This window comes from Sinohyriopsis cumingii, chromosome 9, assembly GCF_028554795.1.
Source record: "Sinohyriopsis cumingii isolate HCF-2022 chromosome 9, ASM2855479v2, whole genome shotgun sequence".
NCBI classification, from domain to species: domain Eukaryota; kingdom Metazoa; phylum Mollusca; class Bivalvia; order Unionida; family Unionidae; genus Sinohyriopsis; species Sinohyriopsis cumingii.
The window spans coordinates 57,127,178-57,150,632 of NC_142969.1; the positions used below are offsets into that span (position 1 = coordinate 57,127,178).

A 23,455-nucleotide genomic window follows, 5' to 3' on the forward strand; every position below is an offset into this window, starting at 1 on the left:
CAGTCCACAAATCAATGACAGGTATGGGTATTGAGACAAGGGTATCCCAGTCTATGAATCAATTTCAGGTATTAGTACAGAGACAAGGGTGTCCCAGTCTACAAATCAATGTCACATATGGAAACTGAGACAAAGGTATTCCAGTCTTCAAATCAGTGTCCAGCATTAGTACTAAGACAAGGGTGTCCCAGTCTACAAATCAATGTCAAGTATGGGTACTGAGACAACAGCATCCCTGTCAACAAGCTAATGTAAGGTATTGGCACTAAGACAAAATTATGACAGTCTATAAATCTATAAATAAGAACTGTTCTGGTCTCATAAGAGCCACACTGAAGACAAATAATACAATCCCTCAATGAGATTTCCTTGTCTCAATATTATTATTTAACATAGTCTATTAAATTCTGACTGGATACCATACCACAACATAAGCAGGCACTCCTAGTCAGTTCTTGTTTCACAGTCTAAAAATTAGTTTGTATTGTCCTCTAGACTGACACTGCTATTATAGATGCATCTGAAAAACAGCTGTTTTGCTAAATCTGTTTTACAACTTGGAAACCAGTCTATCATTAATTAGAACTGACTGATAAAACAGAAAAAAATGTTTAAACAAACCATTATCACTCCACCAAGAAATGTGACTGAAGTAGCAATTCCTACTTTCATATCCAGGTCAGGGTTTGTTTCAAGGTCATTCACTGCATGAATAACAGAGTGTGTGACTTGTGCTGACTCGATGTCATTGGTTATCTTGGAAAAACTGAGGTCAGATATTAATGTTGGTACTACATCAAGGGATACATCTGACAAAACTGTGGAATTTATATCAGCTACAGAAGGCACAAAATGTTTATCAACTGCTGTTCCTATAAGCACACTACATGCAGCAAGGGTGCCTGAAAAATGTGAGAAAAGAAATGTCACTGACAGTCATTTTTCTGACAATTATTAACTTCCTGGAAAACTAGATAATTAAAACAAATCTCATAAGAATATAGACATTCTACATATTTAAAAAAAAAAAGAAACTTAAAAGATGTTGTCTTTAACAGACTGTGTGCTTTTGTTATATATCAGTACTAAAAAAGGCAAAAATGTATGAACAAAAAATCTGTCTCAGTAGGGTCTGAACAAACTTTCCATCAAAAGAAAGGTAACCATTTTGCAAGCACCCAGTCACATTATCCTGACACCAGGCCAAACAGTCCTAATGCTAACCTCTTAATGCTGAGCACCTAGCAAGGGAGCTGTTAGTATCACTTTTTATAAGTCTTTGGTATGACTTGGCTGGGGTTCGAACCTGCAACCTCCTGTATTCAAAGTGGACATTCTAACCACTACTCTACCACGTTGCGTGAATGTGTCCAAAATCAAGAGGAGGTAACCTTTTATCATACTGGGGGTCAACTTTTTCTCCTCAAAGAGCAAGAGAAAAAAGTTAGCTAACTGTAAGATTAAGGCATTCAAAGGGATGAAGCTGTTGCACCAATCCATAAAAACCTACCACTTCTCCTTGAACACCTTCAAAGTGGAGGGCCTTCTAGGGTGAGATATTCCCTCCACAAAAGAATGCTTAAATTATTTTCTTCAGATGGATGCTAGAGCCAGACATGAAGAAGTCTGGGCATGAATGAAACACCTGAGACCATGATTGTTTAAGCTGGTGTGGGAATTTTCCTGGGAACATTGCTAAGTCAAGCAGACTGTTCACTTAGTCTTCTTCCACCTGACAGGAACTACTAAAATCATTTTGCATTTGTCACTGCTCACTTTTATAACTATTTTCAGTACCAAGACTGCAGGGGGGGATAGGCATATCCTCAAAATCTCCCTCACAACAGGCTAAGAATAGATCCAAAGCCCATGTCTCTGGGTCTCGGAATGGTGAGATTGAGGTAGGCAGTTTGTGATTCCACCCAAACAGATTTATCATCAGGCAGCCCGAAAATGCAGAAATCTGCAAAAAGATGGCAAGCTGAATAGACCACACTGTGTAAAGAATCTGGCCTATTCTTAGCAACTTAAAATTTTGTTTTTTGAGGATTTCGCCCATTTACACTACCATTAATGCTGAAGAGATAGGCCTGAGTAGAGTGTTGATGATTTTGGCAAATGTCCAAGGGTTGATATAGATATAGAATGGTACAGAACAAAACTGGTATGTGGTTCCTCGAAAACAAACCAAAAGAACTTGCACAAAGATGTGTGTATTCGGACATGAAAGTGTGTGTTAAATCTAAATCAAAGTCATCCCTTGTTAACAATGGTCTGACTGATCTTGCCAACTCAATTTTGAACCTGGTGCAGCTATGTACTTGTTGAGCTGATTAAGGTTTATGATTGGTCTGAGACTCCTGTCGGTCTTGGGTACTAGAAACAGCCTGGAGTCAAAGTCCTTGGAGAGTATGGCATGCTGACTATCTGTACTTCTCACATGTGGAGTGGAAACCAGACCTCCTTCCTGCTTTCTTCAGACTGGATGTCACGTCAGTTGTGGAAGGAGAAATTGACAGGGAAGGGAGATGGAAAATGAAATCAAAACCCTTCCAAAACAACTTGGATCACCCATTCAGTCTATGAAAACAGGTCAATCCATGCAGTATGGAGCCTACCAGAAGGCTATATACTGTCTGCAGGCAGCCAGGATGGCAAGTCAACATCAGCTATTAGAAAGATAGGTCAAGGAGAAACCTCATTTAATTTCTCCTTTTCTAAACTGCTTCCTAAATTGAGGAAACTGCTGCCACCTATAAACAGACTGAGGATGAAATTGCTGCCTTTAAACTTCATTCAGCTTCCTAACCTTTTATGGTAATTGTCTCTTCCCTGCTTCAGAGTCAGATTTGGCCTGAAAGAAGGAGCAGGCAGCAATGCAAGTTGAAGGGGCAGTTCTTGTGATTCCTGCTCACATATTTCATTCATTTTTTTCCAATGGTATGCTAAAAGGTTAACTTAGCAACTGCCTGGTTTGTCTGTCTGGTGAAAAGAATAAATCCACTAACCAGATCTTCATATAGCTCTGCATAGCAAAGTGTGACTGAACGGTATATGGCGTGACTGAATAATGGGATTGATGACCAGTCACACAATGTGGATTACAGCTGGCCAGGAAGCTGAACTGACAGGAAAGGCAGACATAACAGCATCATATGCATACATGACAACCCCTGGTGAGGAAAAAGTTTAATCCAAGTGGACAAAAAGAGTAATCCGAGCAGAAAAAGAGTAATGCACATATAACGTGACAAAAATTCAATGAGCATATATGTACAAAATGATTTACTTATCCCTCTGGAATTTTAAAGAACCAATATTCCTTTCATAATCTGACAAAGAAGAGGAAATTTATATCTTACAGTTATTGGGTCTTTTAGCTGGGAAATAAGATGAAAAAATCAACTCTATCTGTATGAAGTACATTGTCAGTTAAAGTGGAGTACTAATTTATCAGCAGCATTTCCTGCAACATGGTGCATCATATGACAGAGACAACCTGATATGTACAATGATGGAGACATTTTTCAAAATAAAGAATGCAACTCCTTTATGAATTCCAGTCATCACTGGTGCAGTATCAGCTTAAAACCCCATACAATTATGCCAACTTAAGTCTATTCAAAGTATTATCAGGCAAATAAATTAAAATATTCTCCAGTGGAATCTACTGTTAATTCTGGTAATGAAAGAACTGCACTCTGAATTTGCCCTTTTCATTGTCAAAATCTCTGACACAGACTGGGTACAACTTTTTGTCACAATCACTCCTCTTGTCTGTTGCAATACTAAACAGCCGAATTTTCATGGCTTCTGCAATTTTAATTGAAGTATCTTCTGCTAAACACCTAACAATATTAGATGATTTTGTTCTTGCACATGCACATTTTCTGCATTTTTGGAATCAGGAAACATCCATCTGAACAAAGGACCAATGTAGTCTTCTACAGCTGGAGGCTGTTCATGTTTTATTAAGAACTCAATAGATAATGCATCTGCATTTATAAAATTTGTGTCCACAATTTAGTTCTGCTGTATAAAAAGAAAAATACCTCAGTACTGGAGTTAGTAAATGAGCTAATTCAAGGTTTCTTGTTTTACCACCATGACCAATATTAAAATCCTTTCCACGCAACCATACAAGGTGCATGAAGATCACTAGAATGGAACACTGTATTGTGTAATTCATGTATTCATCTCTGAATCGGTTTTTCATCTTTTCCTAATCCATCTGTGTAATTATTTGAAAAATATTTTTGCTCTAACAGGCACTGACTAAAATAAATATGACTTGACTTTTAGTGCCAAATACCTATAGACTGGTTCTGTTCAAATTAGAACAAAGTCTGAAAGCAAAGATTAAAAGTTAGAAAACCCGTCTGTTCTCTCCTCACTAAGCCATACAGCTGCTATAAATAGAAACCAAGGTCAAAAGTTCAAAGTAGAAACCAGCATGTTTCTTGAAGTAGGGCAACTGCCATAAATAGAACATAATACTATTAGGACAGTGCATAAAGTCTTCAGACAAGCGAACTCTTATGTCAGAGTTACACTGAAGCTGTCTTTTCTAGAATATGGTCTGTGGGATTAATGGGATGATAATAAAAATGAGAAAACAAATTATTCATTTTTTTGGAGGGGGATATATTGAAAACGCATAATCCGAATAGCTACGCGTAATACGTAATTTGGTGAAAAAAAGTGTAATGGTTATGCCAAAAGCGTAATGGTTGGCATGTATGCATATGGCTTAAGCTGATGGCCAAATAGTTCATCCATATCTAAAAAAATACCCTATCCACCTGGACTAACAGGCCCTTAGGCCAACCTCAATCATGTTGTAGGTGGGGGTGTCCTATAATCTCAAATTCATCCAGGGCTAACAACTGTTTTATCACCTCTTTTAATAGTAACCATGTCTCACTCAAACAATGCCTGAGTGTGGAGAATGTGGGGGTGACAGATCCACAACCCTTTTTTCTTCCATATGTAACTGACCTGATGTCTAGATATGGCCCTAACATATTTGAGTCCATCTGCCTGGACTTGCTTGGTCTATTTATCTGAAAGACAAGAACAACAAAATCTTTTGGGAAATAACCAAATGTGTTTAACTGCCCAAATAAACAATGTTTATTATAAAATAACTTGACAGCTTTCCCAGCATCCAGCTGGGGCCACAGGTGGCTGAGTGGACTAAGTTATTCCCCTTGACAGATCACCAACATCTCACCTCTGTCTATGTGGGATTGAGTCTCGAGCTCAGCAAACAATGGGATGTCAGAAACCTTGCAAGTACCCTCCCATGGTCAGTGGTTCTTCCTGGGGTTTTCCTGGGTTATTCCTCCACCAGATAAACTTTCCACCATCTACAGACTATCAAGTGCTAAAAAATGGCAACAAACCCCCAAAACCACACATCCAACATCCAGGAAAAGAATTGCTTAAAGCTTCTACCCTGATAATAAAAATTATATTGTTTATGAATTTTACATTATTTTGCAAGTAAACTCTTGGCCAGTGACCAAAGAAACCAGGTGAGTCTTATGACTTTCATATAGGAAATTTGCCTGGGAAAATAAGAATGGCCACTGAGACCATGTGACCACTATATAAAGGTAACTGTTCACAATGGTTTCATTCTATATACACTTTTTTAATTCATAAATGTTTAAATGATCCTTATCTTCAAATTGTTAACTTACCAAGGGACATATGCCTTGAGGTGCCAAGAAAGAAATAGATCAGTGATGGAAAGAAGGACACATACAGGCCATATATTGGGGGCAGCCCAGCCAACAAGGAGTATGCCATACCTGCAAATTACAAAGTGCTCGGAAAAATGTTATGTATAACAAGTTTCTGTCCATCAAATAGAACATTTAGTATATTTCTAACCAATGCTTCCAGAATTAGTTAAGCTTAATATTGCTAATTATATGGCAAAGGTAGATAAATGTTAGTCATATTATATTTATTAGTTACATAACAAGGGTAGATCAAGTTCATTTATATCACTAACTATACCGCAAACCTAGATAATAGTCAGTCATATCACTTGTTATCTGGCAAAGGGTGATAAAGAGATAATTATCAGTCATACTGTTTGTCATATGACAGACACAGATAAATATCAGTCATACTGTTTGTCATATGACAGATACAGATGAAGATCAGTCATATTGTTTACCATATGACAGATACAAATGAAGATCAGTCATACTGTTTGTCATATGACAGATATAATGAAGATCAGTCATACTGTTTGTCATATGAAAGATACAAATGAAGATTAGTCAGTGTTTGTCATGACAGATACAGATGAAGATCAGTGATACTGTTTGTCATATGACAGATACAGATGATCATAGTGTTTGTCATATGACAGATACAGATGAAGATCAGTCATAGTGTGTGACATATGACAGATACAGACGAAGATCAGTCATAGTATTTGTCATATGACAGATACAGATGAAGATCAGTCATATTGTTTACCACATGACAGATACAGATGAAGATAAGTCATATTGTTTATCATATGACAGATACAAATGAAGATCAGTCATACTGTTTGTCATATGACAGATACAAGTGAAGATCAGTCATAGTGTCTGTCATATGAAAGATACAAATGAAGATCAGTCAGTATTTGTCATATGACAGATACAGATGAAGATCTTTGATATTGTTTGTCATATGACAGATACAGATGATCAGTCATACTGTTTGTCATATGACAGACACAGATAAATATCAGTCATACTGTTTGTCATATGACAGATACAGATGATCAGTCATATTGTTTATCATATGACAGATACAAATGAAGATCAGTCATACTGTTTGTCATATGACAGATATAATGAAGATCAGTCATAGTGTTTGTCATATGAAAGATACAAATGAAGATCAGTCAGTGTTTGTCATATGACAGATACAGATGAAGATCAGTGATATTGTTTGTCATATGACAGATACAGATGATCAGTCATAGTGTTTGTCATAGGACAGATACAGATGAAGATCAGTCATAGTGTGTGTCATATGACAGATACAGATGAAGATCAGTCATACTGTTTGTCATATGACAGATGCAAATGATGATCAGTTACACTTATAGTTATATGGCAAACGTAGCTAAAGGTAAATCATATCACTAGTTATAGGACAAATGTAGATAAATGAAAGCTATTTCACTAGTTATGGGGCAAAGGTATATAAAGGCAGACCACGTCATTATTTACATGGCAAATACAGATAACGTAAATCATTTATGTGGCAAAGACAAAGGCAGATAATGGTAAGTGATAATTCTAGCTATATGGCAAATCCAAAAACTGTGAGTGATTTGGATTTTTTTTAAAAATTCAGTCATATCGCTACAATGTCTGAAGTGTGGCAGTTTAATGTGATGTCTAGCACTGGGACATCATGCTGCAGACATGTAGAATTATGTCCCACCCAGTCACATTATCCTGACACCAGGCCAACCAGTCCTAACACTAACCTCTTAATGCTGAGCACCAAGCTCCAATTCCTATAAGTGTCTGCTATAGGCAGATTTCGCTGTAGTTAGGAGGAACAACTGATACATTTTGCCTAAGTAGACCTACCTCACTCACTCACTCACAATGCATAAATATCCATAGCATACAGAATATTGGGTCAAAATACAAAACAACAACAAAAAAGCAAACCATACACCTAATGCAAAGTCCAACAAATGAAAAAATGTACAAAAGTTTTAAAAATTGCTATGAAAATATAAGTCATCTATATCTGTATACAAAACATGCATACTAAATTTTGTCAACGCCAAATCATTTTTGCTGAATTGTGCAAGAAAGGTTTCTCTCAAAAAGTCTAAGCCTAAAATGTACAAAAAGTTCCAAAACTTTTAAAAATGGAAAAACTGCAGTTATAATAACAGCAAAATCAATTAACATGATTTACATATGAATACAAAAAAAAGCCCATTAAGTTTGTTTTCATTTACAAGTTTCAGCCTTAAGTGGCTTTCAATTACTTGTGTCAAAAGTTAAGAAATGTGAAACAAAATGTAACAAGTCTTTTGATGGAATTGAAGCTTGACTGACCCAAAAGAATCTCCTGGAATCCATGAGCATTTCTTCTTTTTAACTGCTGGGTGTTGAAACCATCTCTGATGTTACTGAGCAATAGCAAGATTTAAAAGATGGCTGCCATGGTGGCCATATTGAATGTAAGATTGGCACGATGTTCATATAAGACCAACTGAACATCTTATGAAGTCTTTTCATGAAAATGCTACTGACAATCCAGCAATTACTGAGATTTTCAGGATGGTCATTGTAATACTGGATGCATGACTGGCACCATTTTCATAAAAAAACTATTAGATATAATAAAAAATGTTTGGGTGAAAACTCCATGTCAATATGACCATCCATTTAAAAGGAGAGGAGATAAAATGATCTTCTAATTATATGCCCCAAAAGTATTAACAAAAAAGTAACAAAAATGTCCCACCTTCCTCAATGTCATCTCACCTTGTGGAATATGCGCTATGCCTACTGTCAAACCTGCAATTATATCATTCAGTAGATACTGCTTCACTTTATAGTTCCTGATCATGTTGACAAAGGGAAAATGATTTGGGACAAACTGTGACCAGCATGGCTTGTTACAATGTACATGTGTCTTGGTCAGTTCCTGCAACTTTTCTTTCCAGGATGACTTGACTGAGTTTTCCTCTGTAACCAAGTGAGGTCGATGAATTTGCCTTCTGTTACCATGGAAGCTTGGTTCATTGCCATGACTACCTATACTGCATACATGCAGATCAGGTGATAGCTGATGGTTCTGATCACATACAGTATGAAGTCCATTCGGCTGCAACTGCTGACTGCTCACAGGTTCCATGGACTAGAAGAAATGAAGATTCTGAAAAATCAAAATGTTGGTTTTAAAAAAAAATCATACATATGCATTCTGAATGATGTGAAATATTACACAGTAGTCTTTGAAGCCCCATGGTCTACAGCTTCCCATCATATTTTTAAAAGGGCCACAAGTGGCTGAGTGGTCTAAAGCACTCACTGTTATGGATCATTGCCCTCTCACCTATGTCTGCATGGGTTTGAATCTTGGGTTCAGCCAATGTGGGTGAGAAAGCTTGCCAGTAGCTTCTTGTGGGTTGGTGATTCTTTCCGGGGTTTTCCTGGGCTCTTCCTCCACCATTTATACTGGACACCATGTATAGCCTATCTTGTGCTGAAAAATGGCATTAAAGTGTACAACAACATATTTTTAGAACTATAATTTTAACTGACACTATAATTGTCATACTGACAATAAACATTATATGTTTATATTTACTGTATATATCCACCCATAAGTCAAATCCAACTGCAAAATATAGTATTTTGGGGGGAAAACTACTTTTAATTGTGAATTCTTACCTGTCACTACTGTGTGCCAGTAGCTTATTCTCTTTTTGACAAAATGCCTCATCCATTTAATGTGAACACATCATCAACCCTATGTGGAGAATTGTCAATCAGACATGGTCCACTCATGTATCTTGTATGTCTGTATACAGAACAGTCACCTTTTTCATAGTTACAATTATACCAGGACATCAGAGCAGGGTGAGTGGAGAGTATATAACAATAGATACAGGTAAATATTGCATGAATAAAATTAGCAAACTGGCAATAGATACAGGTAAATACTGCATTATTAAAATTAGCAAATTGGCAATAGATACAGGTAAATACTGCATGATTAAAATTAGCAAATTGGCAATAGATACAGGTAAATACTGCATTATTAAAATTAGCAAATTGGCAATAGATACAGGTAAATACTGCATTATTAAAATTAGTTTATTCACTCAAAGAATTACATTTTAATAGCAGTAATACATAACCCATTGCTACTGCATAGCTGAATTTGTCAGTTAGGTGATTAGAGTCAGGTGTTATCATTGATCAAAAACAGGAAACAATGAATGTAATGACCATTTGAGAGAGAGAGAGATCTGCTTTACTAAAGGTTGATGTCTCTCTTGGGCATGTGATGTGATGTAACAGTGGGTCCCCAAAAAGAAAAATGCCTGTTATCTATGGTGCTAAAGAGTGGAGATAGAAAGGGAGAAGGCAGCATGTGATCACCAAAATGCTGCCTCCATGACTTCTTTCAAGGAAGAATGATTAAACAGGTCCAAGAGGATGTGGCTTGAAGATAAGGGACTTTCATAGAAGATAGGTTTCTATTGGTAAGGGACTGATAAGCTCTTTTCACGGTAGTGACATCCCACCATGAGATGGTCGAAGCCAACCTTTCCTTTTGTAACTGAAGGCATTATGATAGAAACATTGACAAGATATAAACTCCCTGACCATCTACAGTACAGATTTGACCAAGTCTTGGGATCTCAACCGGTAGTCAAGGTAACTGAATTTTTCCTAAAATCTTGGTGAACATAGGAGAGAAATGGATATGTAATTCCTATTAAACCTAAGACAGCCTGCATCAATAGACCAGGTATAAATCTTGCTCCATCTTCTCACAGATTCCAGTCAAGTACAAACAGGCTTGAGTATGAAGTCCTGGAAGAAAGCCTTACTCAGTGGTTAAATGGGGATTTTGGAAAAGAACCAGAAAGCACACAATAGATTCCATCTAGGCAAAAAGGAGAGGAAGACAGATCTCTGCAGCTGAAAATACTTTTGAATCTAAACTGACTGCCATGTCTGAGAGAATTTAAGTGTGTTGAAAATTGAAAATCTATTACCCTTCATAGTCTTTACAGAACATCCTTTCTTCTAGAAAAGAAAAAAGATATGAGTGACGGAACTCAGTGAGAGAGAAATAGGATCGACATGTTTGCTACTGCACCAATTACAGAAGATTTTCCATCTGGCATCAAAGACCTTGTAGAAAGACCTTTACTCCAGACCAGAACCATGCAACTGGCAACCCAGCCCAAAAACTTGTTCTGGTGGATAAATCAGTTGAGATGAACCAAACATGAAGGTGGTGAATGTGACAATGTGTGTAATTGTTTAATTTCTATAATTTCAGTTATGCACAATAGTTGTGTTTATAATTCCTTTTTTATTTCAGCCTAATTGGGTGTGCTCAGCTTTATATACAGTATTGATGAGAACTAAAATGGTCTGAAGTCCATGTCTTTTAATAGTGTTAGACTCTTGATTGTGTGGGTCTGATTTGAATTTTTAATGAAGCTTTAGCAACTTTCCTGTCATATCGCTATGATGTCTGAAGTGTGGCAGTTTATAGTGATGTCGAACACTGGAGCATAATGCCACAGACATGTACCATCATGTCCCACCCAGTCACATTATCCTGATACCAGGCCAACCAGTCCTAACATTAACCTTTTAATGCTGAGCACCTAGCGAAGCAGTTGTTAGTACCATTTTTATAAGTCTTTGGTATGACTTGGCTAGGGTTTGAACCTGCAACCTCCCACATCCAAGGCAGATGCTCTAAACACTAGGCCACCTGACGCTATACTGTCTAAATGGCTTATGTTGCTAATTTACATCTGATTCAGTTGAAATCAATCTATAATAAAGAGTCTGTCGAGTTATTGTGCAGAATGGGCAGTTATTATTTTGACTAATTTAGTAGCCATAACCACACCAATAAGTAACGTTGAATACAGCACCAATCTGAAACCTCAACAATGCTAAACTGCATTCTAATTTTTATTAAAATCCAATGACCGCTCTAGTGGCCAAAGTAGTTTGAGCATCCACCTGTAATGTGAGTGGTCACAGGTTCAAGCCTTGACTAAGTCATACCAAAGACTTATACAAATGGTACTAGCAGCTGCCTTGCTAAGGACTCAGAATTAAAAGGTTAATGCTGGGACTAGTGTATGGATAATGTGATTGGGTGGTACATAATGCTACATGTCTGCAGCATGATGCCCCAGTGCTAGACATCACTATAAACTGCCACACTGCAGATATTGTAGCAATGTGACTGAATGATTGTTAAAGCGATGTTAAAAATCTGAATCACACATATTCACACACTGAAATCCAGTAATAATAAAAAATATAGTGAAAGTCAAGAAACAAAAATTGGATGGAAATGCAACCAGAAGGATGAACCAATGGAAAGAGTGGACAAATTAATATTCACGTTTTCTACAAAACATGAAGAGAAAATTCCATACAGGCACTGGGGGGAGGGCACTCTTAGACTCACAAAATTGATTTTGTGTATGCAAAGGGGATTAGTGAATGTGACCAAAGTAAGCAATGTTCTACAACTGAAAATAAGTTATATCCCACAAGCCTATAGAAAATGATGGGAGATTGAATTATGAATCAAAGAAAAGAAAATAAGTGGCTTAAATTGAAGAATTTAATACATTTCCAAACAAAACTTACTGGTAAACTGAGCACTGTCATCACCAAGCACACACACACACACAATCACATTAAATAAAATGAGAAATGTGTATACAGCATATGGATGCCCCACATTGGTGCATGAAATGGCCTAAACACAAAATTAACCAAGGTGTGATAGTCCAAAATGCAAAGGTAACACTCCAACACCTTCAAGTGTTGTAGCAGGGCATACAAATATATAAAGATTCTGTCTTTACAACCCATTATCAAGCAAAATCATAATTTAGTAAGCTTCCACTTTCCATCATTTACGATTTGATAATAAATTATTTTGTAGCCTAGCAGCACAGCACTGACTTGTAGTTACAGACTTGCCATTCGCAGTACTTTATTGGAGGGTTTATAGATATTTATTAGTCCTCATCTATTAACCCATCAGAGACTCAATACCTGTCTACTGTTATTCATACTTTCCTGAATGTCTTGTGTAATTTGTCTGAGAAATGAAAATGATCATTCTGCATCCACTGTGTCAAATATGCAATGACTACATTAGTTATCATCTAAAAACTTTGTATTCCTGCTGGTAGTTGACAGCTGCATTTTAAAATTACAGAACAGTTACTGTACCTTCAATAAAGACGGAATCCCATTCTGTACTGTTGCTAACCACACTAACTACCAAAATACTTTTGCTTTGCTTTCTCATGATTATATGGAGTGAAATCCTTAAGAAAGAACCATTGCTACTTATCCAAAATCCTTAACAAAGATGTTGTTGTTGATTTTGGTGTTTTATAACACTGCAGCAACACAAGTTAGTGCTCAAACCACTAGGCCACCAGAGTGGTGAAAAGAACAAAAACTATTGATAAAGTAAGTTTATTAAAATCTTGTATGGTTCTAGAAAAGAAAATGTATATAAATTTGTTCAAATGTATATATAGTTGCTGAAATGTACAATATAGTTGCTGAAATGTACCAAGAGTTGCTGAAATGTACAAATAGTTGTGAAAATGTACATATAGTTGTTGAAATGTACATACAGCTGTTGAAATGTACATATAGTTGCTGAAACTGCAAAGGATCTGGATGTAGGAACTGGGATTTTGGCTGGTGACTCTCTTCTTCCTTGCTACACAAGGCCAAACTTTAACTGCACTTTACCAGGCATGATTTTATAAAACCTAACAGGTCTTCTATGTTTATGTGAGCTGAAATGGACTACATATCAGTTATATTTGTATTTTTCTTATTACTGCAAATACAAAATAAGCTGTTCTTCTGTTAACTTTATCAAGTTCTTGTACCTGCAATTTTGTGTGTGCAACCCAATCTGTTCTTGGTTAAGGTGTGCATTCTCATTAACTTCTTTATTAAACAAGTTCAGCACGAGTCAAGTTTTATTTGCTTCACTGATTATGTTTTGAATGTCTTGTTTCCATGAAAAGTTATGTGCAATCTGAATGCCAATATACGAGTTACCAGTCAAGACTCTACCTTTCATTTTATGCAGAGCATGGTGTAGCTCTTTAATTATTGTGCCACATGGGGAAAAATATAGCAAATGATGGTATTATATTTTTGGTGCCATTCAAATGACCAATCTATTAGAGTTCATATAAAACAGTATTACAGATCCAGTTCCAGTCTACCCCTTGTCTGATATATCCATATAGGCGTAAACTGTCTCTTTATCATTATTCATTGAACTCTATATATATATATATATATATATATATATATATATATATATATATATATATATATATATATATATATATAGATATATATAGATAGATAGATAGATAGATAGATATAGATAGATAAATAGATAGATAAATAGATAGATAGATAGATATAGATATAGTGCTGTGGTATCATGGGTCATAAAGTAGGCAATCAGCAAAAAATTAAATAAAGCCCATGACCTTCAAGATATTATATGTCTGTTTAAACAAAACTAGGTCTTACAACAAAAAGTAATAGATCATGTACATCATGTTTTTAAGTCAACACCTGTCAATTGCAAAAGCCACCAGAAAACAACAATATTAACATCCTATATATTGAATGCCGCGACACACACACACACACACACACACACACATTAATTGGCTGCGCTTGTGAATATACTGAATTATCTTCAGAGTATTTACGGTATCGAGTGTCACATTTTAGTACATTGAAAATAATAGCTACAAACCAATATATCAACTGTCAATTAGCGAATATATTTAATCTGTTCTTGAATGGATACATGCTGTGTTAAAATAATTACGCATTTTACATTTCTGCACACTAGAGCCTGTTCGGACCTTAATGAATGCCGTTACATTCGAGCACGCCTTCTCCGTGGTCAATGCTGTGCTACAATCGTCTAAGAAAGAATAGTAACTAGACACCGGTTTTCATTCGGCTCTTTACCAAAAATCGATGCGAAGCAAAATATGCGAAGACATTGAATCATTGTGATTTAACAGCCAGCTTTCTGATGTTAATCTAAGTAGGATCAATAGTATAATTTAAAAATTTGTTCTTAATACGGCGTGGTGTTAATTTCAAGAATTAATTGATCTTTGTTTGCACTCAGTTTTAGCAAGCTGCGTACATGACCTATTTTCGATTCTCTTTGTTTACACTGTGCAATTATTTTCAAATTTAAAAACGCGAATTTGCACATCTATCCTGTGAGCCTCAGACACAACATTCTATGCATGACGTGTTTGTTTCTCACATCGTCATTTAGCGTTTACTGACACCGGACCAATTCTAGTCGCTTATCAGTTGTGCCCAATTACCGCCGTTTCTTGGTGTTTTTAATAACACACAAAATATAAACTTGATCACTCAAGCTTAGAAATCTCGACTAATATTTGAATATATGAAACAGAAAATGAATTTAAAATGTGATGCATACAAAAGAATCGTAAAGAATCCCCACGATCAAGTCCCATCTTAGTTCATGTACCAGTTACCGCCATCACGTCTATTCCGGATTACAATGCATACATGGTTTCATATATTTTTTCTTTAATTATTAAGGAGACAATCATATCGTTAAAGCCTCATAGGATCAATGATTTTTCAGTAGCAACCTCTCCCACTTCATAGGTTTTTTTGAGAATGGATACAAAGTGAAAAAAGTGGCGCTTGCAGAGACTAAATGAATTTTAAGGCAGAACACAATTTATCATTCCTCAAGTCATTTTACTAAGCTGGTTAAAATAATGTTTCAAGACTGACATGGCACAAACATTTTCATGCCAAAATACAAAGACAACACACATTGTCACTCAGGCCATAGCTCCTAATAGAACAGAAAAATTGAGAATATATGTATGAGTCTTCAGTGTCATAATTGATGAATCAGAAAGTCAAGGCAATGGTAGAATGTTAAATGTCCTCATTCATGTTATTGACAAAAACAGATCAGCATATTTCTTTGTTAGGCACAATCAAGATCCAGTGTGCCACATTTTTATGTCATCTTGTTTAAATTGTCATTTTTGTATTTTATATTTAGGCAATATCTAGTGAGAGCCTGTTAATTGTAAAAACTAATAATCATAATGTGTTTGTATGATTTGGATTTTTAACGTAACTTTAACACTTTTCAGTCATATCGCTACAATGTTTGCAATGTGGCATTTTATAGTGATGTCGAGCTCTGGGGCATCGTGCCGCAGACATGTGACATCATGTCCCACCCACTCACATTATCCGGAAACCAGACCAACCAGTCCTAACACTAGCCTCTTAATATCAAGCACCTAGTGAGGCAGCTGCTAGTACCATTTTTATAAGTCTTTGTCATGAAACCCACAGCCTCCCACATCAGAGATGGACACTCTAGCCACTTAGGCTGCTGGAGCAGTCAGTCATCACAATGAATGTCATCAGTGGTCACCAGACATTGATCTTGTGAAGGAAGCAAAAGATGTTTTTTTTCTCAAAGATCAACTTTGCAATAAATCAGAAGATATATAACTGATTGAATCCGATTGACTATATTGACTCATATTGATTAATTATATTGATTTCAGTATCTATTAGAATCTGAATCAAATTCACCTTTGAAACCTGCTGTTGTATTATAGTTTGAAGAAAATGCAGAGCTCTTGGAAACGCTTAATTACGCATATTTGGACTCCAATTTTTGATCTGGGATGCATACAGTCACTGAGGCGGGAGTCCTTCGTATGCATGTAATAGGTGTGCGGCAAAATTCAAAGACTTGCCAGTCCTGCTTCAGCCACCTGCTTTGTGGGAAAATGTGTTGGTCAATTAGCTGTGCTGATATTTACGACAGAATTCAGTGCCTGAAAGACAACTTGATGTACATACATGTTGCCATTTTATAAGAGTACATAAAAAAGAACATGATGCAATAGCTGGGTGGCACGTTCAAAGACTTTGACTGGCGGCTGGGTGGGAAAATGTACTGATATTTACAGTGATTGAATTCAGAGGCAGAAGGACCCAAAAATGTACATGTGGTCATTTATAAAAGTACATCAAATAAACAACTTTAGCTTTCGTTATTGTGTTCATTTCCGAATGTAGCGGAATAAGCAGTGCACATGACCTCAGAATCAAGACATGTTGAGACTTAGACAAAATGCTATTCGTAAGTGGGTGACAAGACACCTAAAATGTAAACGTCGCTTTCTTCTTTTAGGAAAGTGAAAACGACTTTGCCCTGTGATTATTTAAGAGGTACATTGACTGACCATACCATATTTTTTTTAAATGCCCCTCGCCTTAGCCCGGTTAGTTCTAGTGTTGTAGTGAAACGTATATATCAAGGCATCAGTAGCTAGGCCTAGTTTTGATATCAGTTACATTGACAAACAAACTCTTGCCCATTCACAAGCATATGTTTTGATAGCTGATTGACCATTAACCCTTTTCCGAGTAAGGTAGCAACTATCAATTTCCTGCATGCTATCCTTTGATGATAAAACATACAGACTTGTGTTTTAAGATCAGAATCGGTGATCTGGATATATATTAACTGCCTCTTATACACTATTTCATCATAAAATTAGTTTTAAACTGTAAGTGAACCAGTAGGCCTAATGGGAAATAATGATTTTGCTAAGTATGGGATGTACCAGTTTATTAGATTGTCTGTTTTCTTAAATCATCGAGCAAATATATTCAGAAAAAATGTATAAATCATTAAAACCAAAGACTAGGTATTATTTTATTAAAAATTTAACTTTAAAATGCAAATTATATAGGTCAGAAATGTATGGGACAATGCTATGTTGTGGAATTTGTGAGATACACTTTGAGGTCTAAGCTGTTTTCTGACTTGACACGTATTTGAGAAAATACGGGAAAAAACAGCAAATCAAATGCTATTTATTTGCCTAAAATTACTACAAGTACATATACAAATAAATAAACCATTAATTTACGAAACTTTAAATGGACTGTTGTAATGAAGCTATATTATAATGAGTGATTACATTACGAAAACCTCTCCATCTAAAAATAGATGCACTCACGTCTGTGTTGATTTTGTAGGAGAGAAGGGACTGCAACTTTTGATGGTGAGACTACTAATTTTACCAAAATGGGAGTCCTAGACTCCTAGTTTTAAAATCCTCGCGAGACCTCTGAAATGCATAATATGGCAAAGAATGAACCTTTTTTCAATCCCTTGAAAGAAAAGAATTGTTAAAATAAAAAATCTGCTGGTTTAATAACCATTCTACTGATAAAAATATGTGCAGATCTACTGGTTTTAATTACTGTGACTGTCACATTTATGCCATAAGGCCCTGTAACTGGACAGTCTCCATTGATTCTTTATGAGGGTGATGAGGGTAGTTGCAGCCAATATGAGCTGATGTACAGTGTCCTCAGAGAATCTCTTCTGAATGACCTGTTCCTCAGTTGGTGACTGTCTCCATCTTTATCCCCAATCTAGACAAGTCGGATCACATCCCTACTCATGATTTTTAATAAATGTGGGTAAATTTCACCACCAACCTAGAGAAGGATTGTGTCCCTCCAGACAGGATTGTCCAAATCCTGTTCCCCATAACAGCTTTTATGGCCTCGACCTTGTTGGTTTGCCTTTACCTTCCTCTCCTGAAAACTCTGGATTTGGATGTGACCAGGTTCTCTTCAGATTTTACTTGCACTCTCAGCAGTTCCTGCTTCTGGCAAATAGGATACAATACAGGGACCCTCTGTCAGCATTAGTGGCTAAATTGGAACAGGATTTTGACCATTCTCCTAATTCACACCCTAGAAACCAATCCTTTCTGTACAACAATGCATCGATTTCATAATGAAGCATTCACTTGGAACCAGACATTGTAGTTCTTCAAGGTATTGGCCTTGGGAAGAAATAACCTTTCATATTAACAACTCAGATATGTGGGCATTGTTCATACCTTTACAGCAGTGTGTCAATCTCATACGACATCATTGTATTATGGTTGCCTCAAACAGCATGTAAGTAATAGCATACTCCAAACATCAGGGAGGTACACTTGCTCCTTCCCTTTGTAAGGATCCTGGCAGACAGTATATCCACAGATGGAACATGTGGTGCTCATGGAATGATCTCTGCAGTCAATAGCAGGGTAAGTTTTCCAGCTGTAGGGGAGACCCTTGGTGGATTTGTTTACTATGAGACTGAACAACATAACATTACAAAGCACCTGGCTTGCCCCATGTAAGTCTAGCAAAAAAAAGAATTATTTGATCAGTAACCTTAACTATAGTGGCTACTGCTCAATGGATTTCTTGTCACTATCTATGCTAGTGAGAAAAGGTGCTCTTTTTAATCCAGTTCTGCCTGTTTTGGAAATATGTAAATTAAAGGTGTTGGATTTCATTGATATTTGAAATATTTTCCAACAATAAACAAGTAGAATGTGTTATATTACAAATTTAGCATGATAGTTTTAATTATTATACTGCGGCATTATTATGCATCTTTTTATTTGTCAGAATTGCAGATAAAAGCACTCACCTCAATCATTGAGGTATTTCTACAATCTCCATAATAGCCACAGAGAGAGGAACTTGCATCTTTGACAGCTTGAATAAATTTAACTTGGATAGTTTAATGGTTTATTTATTTCAAAGACTAATGTGTTTTGAAATTAAATAATAATAAAATATGGGGAAATATAATTATTATATATAAAATATTATTAATTATTATTATTATTATGTGAATCTATGTTATTTTTTTACTTTTATGATGCTGACATGCATTTTTCAAAACATTTAGAATGCTAATTCATGCTTACTCTGCTGTCAAAGACGGTCACTGGTTTGATGCATATTGATAAAGTCTAGACAACTGTATGTTGACTCTCTTTTTTAGCAGTCCCATGATTCCAACATCTAAAAGCTGCAAATGAGGGTATTATGTGGAGGAAGAGTGATATGACTTTGCTGGTTATCCATCATCAGAAACAATGAGTGATCTTTCCCACAATTAGAAATTAACAGGTTTTTGAACCACATCAGGAAAAGATTTCTTTCTGTGATATTCCAAAGAACCAGTTACATAAAACACCATCTTTATATGCAGTATGAGTGAATGATTTTTTTTTTAAATTTAAAATGGGGAATCTGCAGCCTTACAGAAACTGGCAGTTATATGTCCTGAGGATATGAGACTTTGTTGGTATGTGTAATGGCCACACACACTAATTATCTTCTGTCATGGTTTCTCCTTTTCATTCCAACATGGGGGCCCAGAGTGGTAGAACAATCTAAAGCACTCGCAGTTATGGATCACTGTCATCTCACCTCTGTCTGCATGTGTTAGAGTCTCGGGTTTGGCCAATGTGGGTATGTGAGAAAGCTTGCCAGTAGCTTCAAGTGGGTCGATGGTTCTTTCTAGGGTTTTCCCAGGTTCTTCCTCCACCATTTATACTGGCCACCATGTATAGCCTATCTTGTGCTGAAAAATGACGTTAAACCCTGCAGCAGCAACAACTAATTTCACACTTATTTTCAGGGAAGCAAAATGGGTGACATAGGGACACTGAAGAGGCATTTTGGCCAGTTATTGGATGAAGTGCAACCCTGGGTTCTGTCCCACTTTGTTATGTGGCTGGACATCAAGGTTGCTGAGTACAAAGTTCTTGGACACATGATTCTTGGTGAGTATTTATTAAGCAAGCATGTTACAGTTTAGAGTGTACTTTTCATGCACATGTTAATAATTTGTGTGAAAATAATTGAGTTAAAAATGTTATTTAAGATAATTTTTCTGATGTTTTAAATTCTAAAAAATGAATACTACATCAAAACCAGTGCAGAATTGCTAGCAATCTAATTTTGGTAGAATTGTTCCTGTTTTTAATCACAGATTGCACTATTATAATCACTTCTGTCAGATTCTGAATTTTCTTTGCAATAAAATAGTCTTTTAGGCAAACCACAATCCAATCAAAGAAATGCTTGTAATATTTTGCTGTAATTCATATGTGAAAGCATACCTTAGCACGACTGCTTTCATGGCCTAATGGTTAGAATGTTTGCCTCTGATGCAGGAGGTTGCGGGTTCGAAGAGCTGCCTCACTAGGCAACCAGCATTAAGAGGTTAGTGTTAGAACTGGTTGGCCTGATGTCAGGATAATGTGACTGGGTGGGACATCATGCTACATGTCTTTGGCATAATGCCCCAATGCTAGACATTACTATAAAACTGCCACACTGCAGACACTGTAGCAGCATGACTGGAAAATTGTTCAAGCTACGTTAAAAATCCAACATACACACCTGGTCATTCATTCAACAGAAGTACCAGGTGAGTTATCTTTTGTACCAAGATGTGTTCTGCTTTGCCTTAGATTCCTTGTTAAGAAAGACAAATGTGATCTCATCCTATCCCACTAGGGGATAGAGTTCAAAAGTCCCTTGAATCAAATTTCTCCCACAGTAATGTGCCTTGAAAGTCATCTTGGAAGTGTCTACCATTCACTTAGTTTATCAGATTTGAGCCCTAGAATTTTGTAATTTCTTGAGTCTACTCAGAGGGGCAGTGGATCTTTCATCCTGACCTGCCTGCTCCTGAGACCTCCACTAATAATTCTCCTATCCAAGTGATAGGCAAAACATTGTTCACTGGACCAAACAACCACAGTTTTGGACTAAATGAGATTCCATATCAGACAATGGAAAAATTTCACTTTTCTTATAGTAAGAAGCCTACTCAGATCAGCTGCCAAAAATTGCACTCACATCAACACAGCAAACATATTTCAGCATTTATGTACTTTCGTCTCGTCTGTCAGTGGATTAAAGACATAATGAATTCTATGATCACAATTTCTGAGAAATAAATCTTTCCTATCGATTTCATGCAGGTATATCTTGATGAAAGGTCATTCAAGTTTGCTGGGCCAACCAGTAAGTGGCTACCCCATGCCAACACCATTTGGTGGCTGGGGTCAGAGGAAATTCGGACTAAACAAACTGTAGTGCCCACTTTCAAACCTCTTTCCAAGAAAGTAGTTGGGTTTGACATTATACATCAGTCTGCTGGAGGTGATGGTTATTACTGTAAATGCATCGCAATCACTGCAGGTGACACTGTCTGGGAAGGTCATTCTATAAGATAATCTTGTTTTGGCTGTAATGTTATGTAACAAATGTATGGTCTTAAACTATATAATAGAAAAAAATGAAAACCAGCAGTTTTTTTGTAAAATTCAGCAAATAATTTATTTCCCTAGAATACAAAGTGAAAAATTTACAAATAACTTATAGTTTGGTGATTGAAATCCTAAATAATCCTAAAAGTTCCATCACAAGTGTGAAAGTATAAAGTATTTAAAATGAGTTCTCCTGGTGTTCTGAATGAAGTTCAGTCTATTGTGCAGATTTGACAGTAGTCTGGAATAGTTTGATGTGTTAACAGTCTTGATGTTTCACAGTGATATGATCCAAATGTCTTTGAATGAATTCACAGTAATTCCAAAATTGTTACTTAGTCCTAAAGTTTGTGAGCACCTTGTAATTCCGATGAATAATTGAAATAAATAACTCTCTCAGATTATAACTGAATATAGCTCAAACTGTTTCTACTAAGATGATGTTTTAATTAATTGTGTTACTGGCTACCTTATATAAAAAACTAAGAGAATTTCAGAACCAGGATGAGGGTCTTAAGTTTATTTCCAGGTCATACTAACTTGTCAACAAAATCAGTTCCTTTAACAGCCAAACATAAGAAATCAGATGACCTAAAATTTTCAAATGGGGAAACCAATGATTTGAACTCATAACCCATCAGATTTGTCTATAAGATCTAAATTATCGTTTGTCCAAGGATGTCAGCTGTATCAAATCAGGGTTCTGGTGTGTTGAGTCAGGGTTCATGAAAGTCCAGAAACTGTCGGAAAAAAGAGTGCTAATTCCAGACCATGAAAAAGTATGGAATTTTGGGTTACTTTGTTGTTTTTTTTTATTGCTTGAACAAGTTCATGTGTTGCACTGATGTTTATATTCCTGATGTTGGATGGGACATCAACTACTGTATACTAGCTAGACCAAGAAGCAGGTTTTGTCAAGTGTAGTTGGCAAGACATGCATGACCTGATACCCTCTCATATGTGGTGGATACTATTTAAAATCATGTGGAAACTACATGCTCATTTATAGTGACACAGACTTAGAATACATGTGCCAGAAAGTTCTGGGAAAAAAATTGCAAACCAGTCTGGAAAAGGTCTGGAATCTTTTTTACCAGTTGCTGTATGAACCCTGCAAGGAGGACTGTGCCAATGAGAAGGGGATCTCTCACTTGTTCATACCACCCAAGAAAGGAAGGGATATTTCCACTTTGGCTTACTGCTTAGGCTTCTTAGAATGTATTATATTAAACAGGTAAAAAGTTCTTGAAGAAAAAAAACAATTTTTAGAATAAAATATGATCCTTTGATAATACTTGCCCACTTATATGGGCCTGCTCACAAACCCTCCCTGCTGTTACATCCTGGAAGAGCATGCATATTTGCTTCAATAATAATTGACAGTTCATGAGCTTTAGCACCAATCCGTCTTGGGGGTGTGTGGCCAAAGTGGTCTAA

General features: G+C 36.3%; 3 protein-coding genes across 6 annotated transcripts in view; 2 read left to right on the forward strand and 1 right to left on the reverse strand.

Annotated features, from left to right (window-relative positions):
* The window catches only part of LOC149791875 (sulfate anion transporter 1-like), an 82,754-nt gene extending 68,006 nt beyond the window's left edge, over positions 1-14,748 (reverse strand). For 2 of the 4 annotated variants that reach the window (XM_089970385.1, XM_089970382.1), the window contains exons 1-4: positions 14,668-14,747; positions 8,532-8,925; positions 5,706-5,816; positions 622-902 (exon numbers count right to left, since the gene is read on the reverse strand). In XM_089970385.1, the coding sequence (XP_089826511.1) occupies positions 622-902; positions 5,706-5,816; positions 8,532-8,904 (765 nt within the window). In that variant the 5' untranslated portion in view covers positions 8,905-8,925; positions 14,668-14,747. Of the gene's footprint in view, positions 1-621; positions 903-5,705; positions 5,817-8,531; positions 8,926-14,583 lie in introns of all 4 variants that reach the window. The other 2 variants (XM_089970384.1, XM_089970383.1) reach the window with 2 other exon arrangements.
* LOC149791874 (serine/threonine-protein kinase DCLK3-like) overlaps positions 1-23,455 on the forward strand; it is a 427,773-nt gene that overhangs the window by 93,357 nt on the left and 310,961 nt on the right. The gene's annotated exons all lie outside the window — the stretch shown is intronic.
* LOC149791876 (uncharacterized) overlaps positions 14,799-23,455 on the forward strand; it is a 59,266-nt gene continuing 50,609 nt past the window's right edge. The window contains exons 1-2 of the mRNA XM_089970370.1: positions 14,799-14,883; positions 20,377-20,521. Of these exons, the coding sequence (XP_089826496.1) occupies positions 20,386-20,521 (136 nt within the window). The 5' untranslated portion in view covers positions 14,799-14,883; positions 20,377-20,385. The remainder of the gene's footprint in view (positions 14,884-20,376; positions 20,522-23,455) is intronic.